Raw genomic sequence first — 8,983 nt, forward strand, 5'->3', positions numbered from 1 at the left:
CATTTTCCTTAGATCATTGAGTCTCTTAAATAAGTTATTTTTTCCTTTGGCATAAAAAATTCTGTTGAAAAGTCTGATGATATTCTCATTTTCTTTTCCTTATAAATGACTTTATCTTTTTTGCTTGGATGCTCAAAGGACTTTCCTGTCTTTAAAATCCAGCAATTTTACTAAAATATGTCTCAGTATTGGTCATTCTGGGATACTTTTCTCGGGTACAATGTATGCATTTATCTATCTATCTATCTAATCCATCTATCTATTTATTTGAGACTGAGTCTCACTCTGTCACCCAGGGTGGGGTGCAGTGGCACAATCTCAGCTCACTGAAACCTCCGCCTCCCAGGTTCAAGCAATTCTCTTGCTTTAGCCTCTTGAGTAGCTGGGATTACAGGCATGCCATGCCCGGCTAATTTTTTGTATTTTCAGTAGAGACGAGGTTTCTCCACGTTGGCCAGGCAGGTCTCGAACTCCTGACCTCAGGTGATCCGACCGCCTCAGCCTCCCAAAGTGCTGGGACTCCAGGTATGAGCCAGCGCGCCCGACCCAGTGTATGCCCTTTTACTATGCTGTTTCTAATCTTTATTGTAGGGCATCCTCTTTTTTAAGACCACATAGCACATCATAAACACAAACTGATTTCCAACTGATGCTTTAGTATTTATGGAAACTACACTTTTTCCTTCCTATGCTTTCCATATCCAAACCACAAGCATTTGCCAGGAATGAATACAAATAGGGTCTTCCATGAAAACTGATACCCCAAAATATTTTTAAATGTGGGGTATTCTATCATTTAAAAACAATCTTATTTGTTTGTTGGCTCGCACTTATAGTCCTAGCACTTTGGAAGGCCAAGGTGGGAGGATCACTTGAAGCCAAGAGTTCAAGACCAGCCTGGGCAACACAGTGAGACACTGTCTCTACCAAATAAAAATTAGCCAGGCATAATGGCACATGCCTATATTCCTAGCTACTCAGGAGGCTGAGGCCGGAGGATCCCTTGAACCCAGGAGTTCAAGTTACAGTGAGCCATGATTGCACCACTGTACTCCAGCCTGGGCAACAGGATGAAACCCTGTCTCAAAAAATAAACAGGGCTGGGCATGGTGGCTCACACCTGTAATCCCAGCACATTGGGAGGCCAAAGCAAAAGGATCCTTTTTTTTTTTTTTGAGACCAAGTCTGTCGCCCAGGCTGGAGTGCAGTGGCGCAACCTCGGCTTACTGCAACCTCAGTCTCCTGGCTTCAAGCACTTCTCCTGTCTCAGCCTCCCGAGTAGCCAGGATCACTGACCTCAAGTGATCAACCTGCCTCGGCCTCCCAAAATGCTGCGATTACAGGTGTGAGCCACCATGCCTGGCCAGGAAGATCTCTTGAGGCCAGGAGTTTAATACCTGCCTGGGCAACAAAGCAAGACTCTATCTATACAAAAAATAGAAAAAATTAGCCAGGTGTAATGGCAAGTGCCTGTAGTCCTAACTACACACGAGGCTAAGGCAGGAGGATCACTTGAGCCCAGGGGTTTGATTCTGCAGTAAGCTATGATTGTGTCATGGCATTCCAGCCTGGGTGACAGAGTGAGACTCTGTTTCTAAAACAAACAATCCTTTTTTAAGGTCAAAATATATGTGTTGGGCCAAGGGGTAACCTATTCATATTTATTTCTAAAAAGACTATAATATATGTCTTTACTGGATATGCATTTTCATCACTTTTGGGAATCTGATACGTAAAATGGCAGTACTTCATTGTTGTTTAACACTGCTATTTTTTTTTTTTTTGAGACGGAGTTTCACTCTTGTCGCCCAGGCTAGAATGCAATGGTGTGATCTCAGCTTACTGCAACCTCCACCTCCTGCGCCTCCTGGGTTCAAGCAATTCTCCTGCCTAAGCCTCCCGAGTAGCTGGGATTATTGGTGCCTGCTACCAAGTCTGGCTAATTTTTGTATTTTTCTGTAGAGACAAGGTTTCACCACGTTGGCCAGGCTCGTCTCGAACTCCTGACCTCAGATGATCCACGGACTCAGCTTCCCAAAGTGCTGGGATTACAGGCGTGAGCCACTGTGCCCGGCCTATTTAATACTTTCTGAATAGAGCATTAAAGAGTTTTTTCCATGACTGCTAGCCATTAGGATTTGTTCTTCTGTGAATGCCATCCTCCTAACCTTTGTACGTTTTTCAGTATCTCTTGAGTTCTACTGACTTCATTCATGATCTCTTGGCCATATAGAAGTGTCTGCTCTTTCACCGCCTCCGCATTGTCATTCTTGGTTAAGGTGGTCTCCCTAGACTACATGAAGTTCCCTATTTTCTTAAGGAATGTTCACTGTGATCACTTAAAAATTTCAGTTGTTTAATCCTTTGGAAAAATGTTTGCGTATGATGCACGTTTTCCTTTCTTCCAGATGGATATTCAGTTATGTCCAGTACCATTTCTTTAAAAATCCATTTTTTTCCCTCTGAGTTTAAATATATTAAATTATCTTTTATTCTGGGATGCATCTGTCAATTATCCTCTGCTACTGATGCAGCTATTTTTATTGAATTACTGTGCTGTTTGGATTATAAGTAGCTTTCTAAGATGGCCTAATATCTAGTGATGCCAGTTTCCCATTATGATTACTAAAAGATTGTTTTTTGGCTCTTCTTGTGAATTTAGTCTTCTGTATATATTTTATGACATCTAAATGAAAGAAAAGAAAAAAGCAAAACAACCCCCCCTGCTCACCACCCCCCAAAAGAAGACTTTGTTTGAATCCTTATTGGAATGACACTAGGTTTATATATTAATTTGGGGAGAACTGACATTTTTTGTGACAGTAAGTCTTCACATTCCAGGATATGCTGTCTATTTTATGTCTTTCAACAACAACCTATAGTCTGAACTGGGAAACCCATTCCCAAGACTACTGCCTAGAAACATCACTCCTCACAGTGACACAAAATGGAAAAATAAAGTGGTTGTCCATCTATAGGAAAATCATGTAGGCCGGGCACAGTGGCTCACGTCCATAATCTTAGCACTCTGAGAGGCCGAGACCGGCAGATCACCTGATATCAGGAGTTTGAGACCAGCCTGACCAACATGGTGAAACACCGTCTCTACTAAAAATACAAAATTAGCCAGGTGTGGTGGTGGGCACCTGTAATCCCAGCTACTCGGGAGGCTGAAGCAGGAGAATCTCTTCGACCCAGGAGGCAGAGGTGGCCAAGATCGTGCCACTACACTCCAGCCTGGGCAACAAGAGTGAAATTCCATCTCAAAAAAAAAAAAAATAAAAATAAGTAAATAAATTATGTAACGTACCACAGAAGAGTAAGTAGACATTAACAAAAGTGATTTTGATGTTTTACCCATTGAAGGGGATGGATTTCCATAACGTACTGTTGAATGAGAAAACACAATATAGAAAAGTACCTATTATGTGATCCCAATTTTGTGCAATAACGATCCCTTCCCATACTCATCACTGTCTGTCAGCATGAAGAATGCAACCTGGGCTGTTATCAAGAATTACAGAGGTGGCGGCAGGAAAGGCCAATGTAAACAGAGGGAATAGGGAGGAAAAAGGAAACAGCATAAATAAGAAAAAAACCCAGTCTGTACTAAACATCAAACCAAAACAACCAACAAAGTATGTATGAGGTCCCATTTATGTATTTAAAAGTACATATGCACATTAAAAAAACACAAGTCAGCTTTTATTTTTAAGACTGCACAATACTGACTACTAGATCATACTTCAATTCATTTATAGATAAACCAAAATAGAAATGGAAAAATGACCTCTGCATCTGAACTCATCCAAGGCCTAGAATAGTGACACATCTTACCTCTACCCACAGTTGTTCCACTGATAGATATTTCTCTCTCCTAAATTCCCTTTAAAAAACAACAGAAATATTTTATCCCTTGTTTGTGAGATATTTCGCAAAGATTCCTTTTAAGGAAGATGTTAAACTAGCATTCTTATCTTCCATCACTAGAAAGTTTTCAGAACTTTTAGAGCAGAAAGTCTTTTCCACAGGCAAGTTAGGCTGGAAGCCCAGTCATCTTTCAGGTAAAAACTGGAAATTAACCTTCACAGCAGAAAATAAAAGGCATATGAAATGTTAAGCAATAACCAAGAAGCAAGGGGTTCTTCTTGATCAAGAGAGTCCCTAAGTACACAGTTTTCTGACTGGAAGATAAAAGAAAGGCTCACCCAAAGACCTACAGTGTTCAAAGACCAAAGTAAGATTATTTTGTACCACAATTCAGAAATTGTAAAAAATCATCCATTAAATTAAGACATGCCTAAGAAATTATTATTTTTAAATTAAAAGATTCGATTCATGATAGGCAAATTTGGTAGTAAGTGGAGAGGTAATAATGAAGGAAGCATGATTTCTATTACCAGAAAGTTTCTTTTTTTTTGAGACGAAGTCTTGCTCTTGTCCCCCAGTCTGGAGGGCAATGACACGATCTCGGCTCACTGCAACCTCCGCCTCCTGGGTTCAAGTGATTCTCCTGCTTCAGCCTCCCGAGTAGCTGGGATTACAGGTGCATACCACCACACCCAGCTAATCTTTTGTATTTTTTTAAGTAGAGATGGGGTTTCACCATGTTGGCCAGGCTGGTCTCGAACTCCTGACCTCAGACGATCCACCCGCTTCGGCCTCCCAAAGTGCTGAGATTACAGGCGTGAGCCACCGTGCCCAGCCTATTACCAGGTTTCTAAACAACACAACAGATACAAGGGTACGGAGCACAGTATCTGACCCACAGTAGAGCTAAACATTAATTCCATTTTCTTTCCAAAAGGATTTTTGTAAGGTTTCTTTATATGTCAATTGTCTTGGTGCATCTACCTAATATACACAGAACTTTTCAAAACTGTAACTATGACCAGGCGTGAAATATTTGGAATCACATGTTCCAGGGTTTAGCCACACAGAAATTACAGCAATTTATTCTGGACTTATTAAAACAAACAAATCCCTGCTAAAGCTATGGCTTACCTTCCTTCCATATTTAGGATACACACCAGTTCATCCTCAAAAAAAATCTCTGGTCCTTCAAGGTTCTCAATGTCACTGAAGCCATTACAAGGAACCTATGAAGAAGACATATACAAGTAGGCCTCAATTATGAGTATTGATGCAACTGTCACGCTCACAAATTTGAGTTGAAATAAAGATGTCCACTACTAAAGACAGTGCTAACAGCTATTCTACACTACCTTGCACTACCAGTCATGGGTAGAAAATAACATAAAGTAACAATAATTTACTGAGATCTTCTTGTTATTTGCAATCAATTATGTTTTCATAGACTAGAATTTCTGAAACTGACAACTCAGAGTTCTAATGTAAAGAAAACTAGCTCTGGCCAGGCACAGTGGTTCCTGAGTGTAATCCCAGAACTTTGGGAGGCCAGGGCAGGCGGATAACCTGAGGTAAGGCGTTTGAGACCAGCCTGATCAACATGGTGAAACCCTGTCTCTACTAAAAATACAAAATTAGCCAGGCATGCCTGTAATCCCAGCTACTTGGGAGGCTGAGGCAGAAGAATCACTTGAACCCGGGAGGCAGAGGTTACAGTGAGCCGAGATTGCGCCATTGCACTCCAGCCTGGGCAACAAGAATGAAACTCCGTCTAAAAAAAAAAAGCAGCAGCAGCAGCCGGGTGTGATGGCTCATGCCTGTAATCCCAGCACTTTGGGAGGGCGAGGCAGGCAGATCACCCGACATCGGGAGTTCGAGACCAGCCTGACCAACATGGAGGAAACCCTTTCTCTACTAAAAATACAAAATTAGCCAGGCATGGTGGTGCATGTCTGTAATCCCAGCCACTCAGGAGGCTGAGGCAGGAGAATCGCTTGAACCCAGGAGGCAGAGGCTGCAGTGAGCTGAGATCGCGCCACTGCACTCCAGCCCGAACAAGGACTAGAACTACAAAATCTCCTAATGACTACTTCACATAGTCTATGCTGTACTCAACTAAGAGAAGAGGGCCCGGGAGGTAAGCCTAGTAGATCAGGCAGCTCCTGTAATCCACTGGGCATGTTTTCTCCTCTGTAAATTCAGGTGCAAATGGCTTTAAGGTTTTCTCAGTTAAGGCCTGGCGTGGTGGCTCACGCCTGTAACCCCAGCACTTTGGGAGGCTGAGGTGGGCGGATCACCTGAGGTCAGGAGTTCGAGACCAGCCTGACCAACATGGAGAAACCCCGTCTCTACTAAAAATACAAAATTAGCCGGGCATAGCGGTGCATGCCAGTAATCCCAGCTACTCAGGAGGTTGAGGCAGGAAAATCACTTGAACCTGGGAGGCAGAGGTTGCGGTGAGCCGAGATCACGCCATTGCACTCCAGCCTGGGCAACAAGAGTGAAACTCTGTCTCAAAAAAAAAAAAATCTTCTCAGTTTAAAATTCTATGGCTTCTCTCAGTTTTCTTTTTGCAAGTAGCCAGAACATTTCAGGTCAACCTGTGTGCATTCCGAGAACACAGGAACACCAAGATCCTGGGCCAAAGCAATCACCCACCCACAGATTAATGTTAAGTATGCTCCCGCTGTGTTCAAAGTCCTTGACATACTTCTAATTAAGCAGTGGTACAGGGAAAGGGGGAGCTGAGGAAAAAACACAACAATCCATCATTATTACACAGAGGCACAGACTGTTCAAAACATACACAAAACCAGCTGGACTAGAGGAGGTTGCAGGCTCATAGTTCACGACCAATTGCACCAAACATAGCTAGTACCAAAATCTACGTATGTGCAAACACATTCAGATCAGCATTTACAATTTGTGATTACGAATGCTTTTAGCCAGGGCATGGCTTCTCCAAAGTAGAATACAAATTTTGTTTATTCTAACACTAATAAATATTTATAGAAACCAATTACACTAAGGAAGGTCTATTTGTATTCTCCATAGGGGAAAACATTCAAATTTGTCCAAAGTTCAAATTTTCCCTTTCAAAACTTGAAAAGCCTTGAAAACATTTCAAATTATGAACTCCATTAACTAACAGTAAATATAATTACAGAATCCAAAGGAGTCTTTAGTAAAACAAAAAAGAGAAATAAATCAGATTGGCTCTATTTCTAGAACCCCAACCAGAAATAAATATCTAATAGTTTGTTGAACTCAAAACATTAGTGTGGATTATTTTCCAGAGTTACAAAAAGGGATGAGAACATACAGAAACTTCCGTGAGGCCTGACATACGCCTGTAATCCCAACACTTTGGTTTGCCGAGGCCGGCGGATCACTTGAGTCCAGGAGTTCAAGACCAGCCTGACCAACATGGTGAAACCCCATCTCTACTAAATATACAAAAATTATCCAGGTATGGTGGCACATGCCTGTAGTCCTGGCTACTCGGGAGACTGAGACATGAGAATTGCTTGAGCCCAGGAGCAGGAGGTTGCAGTGAGCTGAGATTGTGCCACTGCACTCCAGCCGGGGAGACAAAACAAGACTCTGTCTCAAAAAAAGAAAAAAGAAACTTCCATGAGACGTTTTGAAGAAAGAAAGAAAAAAAAAAACCAAAAAACCCACCATGTATTTCAGCAATATTAAAAAAAAAACAAACAAAAACTTTTCAGGGATAATGAATGAAAGACAATTTATTTCAGGGACTAATAACTCTGATTTGTAGGTAGCTTTTAATCCTCTGTTACCTTAACAAATAATGCAGTTCACTACTGGTTAGAACCTGCAAAGCCAGAGAGAAGAACCACATTAATTTCGTCAACCCTTCTGGGAAAACAACCGGGAGAAATTTATAATGTTCAATCATTGATGATTCCCCAAATAACGCAGGGGTTGCAAATAAAATCCGTTGAACCCACTTGAGAAATAATGCTGATCTGGACTCCGTCTACATTGTGCTGCGTGGGTCCCTCCCTGCTCCCTCCACCCCCATTCTCTCTCTGGCTTTAGAAAAGTAAAGCTGGCACAGACAAATGGCTTCGTGTTGTTGGATAGGAGGAAAAGGACACAATGACTCTTGCAGCCATCTAAGTGAGTAAGGGATTGTGAGAGCATTGAAAAGGGAGATACGAAAAAGAGCTGGATGAGCTCATGCCTGCAGACCCAGACACATACACCAGCAGGCCAAAGCTTAGAGCCACATCAACAGATCCTTACGTGCTCTGAAAAGAACCTCTTTGAGAACGAGGCTACAATCTTCCGCGCTTCCAACCCAGCTTTTTGCCGAACTTTATACTCTTCCAACCAATTGACGTAGTCGGTGGGGCTGTAGTGTTTCATAAGGGAAGGCCACCTACGAGGAGAGAAACACCCCCTCAGCTTTACAGAGACTCAAAGGCAGGCGGCCACGAATCCAAGGCAGCCTTGGAAACAGGGACAGCAGCGGGGTCCCGTGGTAAGAGGGACCCCGGCGAGGGACCTAGTTCAAAACCCCACCGGCATTCACTCACTCACTCCTGGTGTGACCTTGGCGTAGCGGCATGAATGATGTCTCCATTCCCCATCTCTAAAATGGGGGCAGTTGTAATAACAATAATAATAATGATGACAATGACAGTGAGTATTCATTGAGCGCCTCCTAGGAGCCGGGGCCCTGCGTGCGTGCCTCCCGCACATCATCTAATTTAATAACCACGGTGAAAGGTCTAATGATCACCACCACTCAAAGTCTATGAATGAGGCTCAAAAAAAGGGAAGTCGCTCCCCTCAAGGTCACAGAGGGAGTGTGCAGGGCCAGATTTCATCCCGGGGCCACGCTGAAATCTGTGTCGTCCACAACCAGCCCGGGGATGCTGCGCCCGCCCGATCGATGCATCACTGGGTCCATGTAAACATTTCAGCCCGGAGTCGGGCACAAAAGAAGCGCGCAAAAGGGACGAGCCGCGCCGCCGCCAGCGTCACCCTTGACCGAGGGCCCGGCTACGAGGCGCTCACAGATGCGCCATTTGGGGACCCGGGGGTCCGCCTGGCGTGGCCCCGCAGGGTCCGGGGCCTGGAG

At 43.3% G+C, this 8,983-nt stretch overlaps 1 protein-coding gene across 2 annotated transcripts in view; it reads right to left on the minus strand.

Annotated features, from left to right (window-relative positions):
* The window catches only part of FBXO21 (F-box protein 21), a 55,504-nt gene that overhangs the window by 45,961 nt on the left and 560 nt on the right, over nucleotides 1-8,983 (minus strand). For both annotated transcript variants that reach the window (XM_011964397.1, XM_011964396.1), the window contains exons 2-3: nucleotides 8,143-8,282; nucleotides 5,005-5,099 (exon numbers count right to left, since the gene is read on the minus strand). In XM_011964397.1, the coding sequence (XP_011819787.1) occupies nucleotides 5,005-5,099; nucleotides 8,143-8,282 (235 nt within the window). The remainder of the gene's footprint in view (nucleotides 1-5,004; nucleotides 5,100-8,142; nucleotides 8,283-8,983) is intronic.

This window comes from Mandrillus leucophaeus, unplaced genomic scaffold (genome assembly GCF_000951045.1).
Source record: "Mandrillus leucophaeus isolate KB7577 unplaced genomic scaffold, Mleu.le_1.0 Scaffold7, whole genome shotgun sequence".
Lineage (NCBI taxonomy): Eukaryota > Metazoa > Chordata > Mammalia > Primates > Cercopithecidae > Mandrillus > Mandrillus leucophaeus.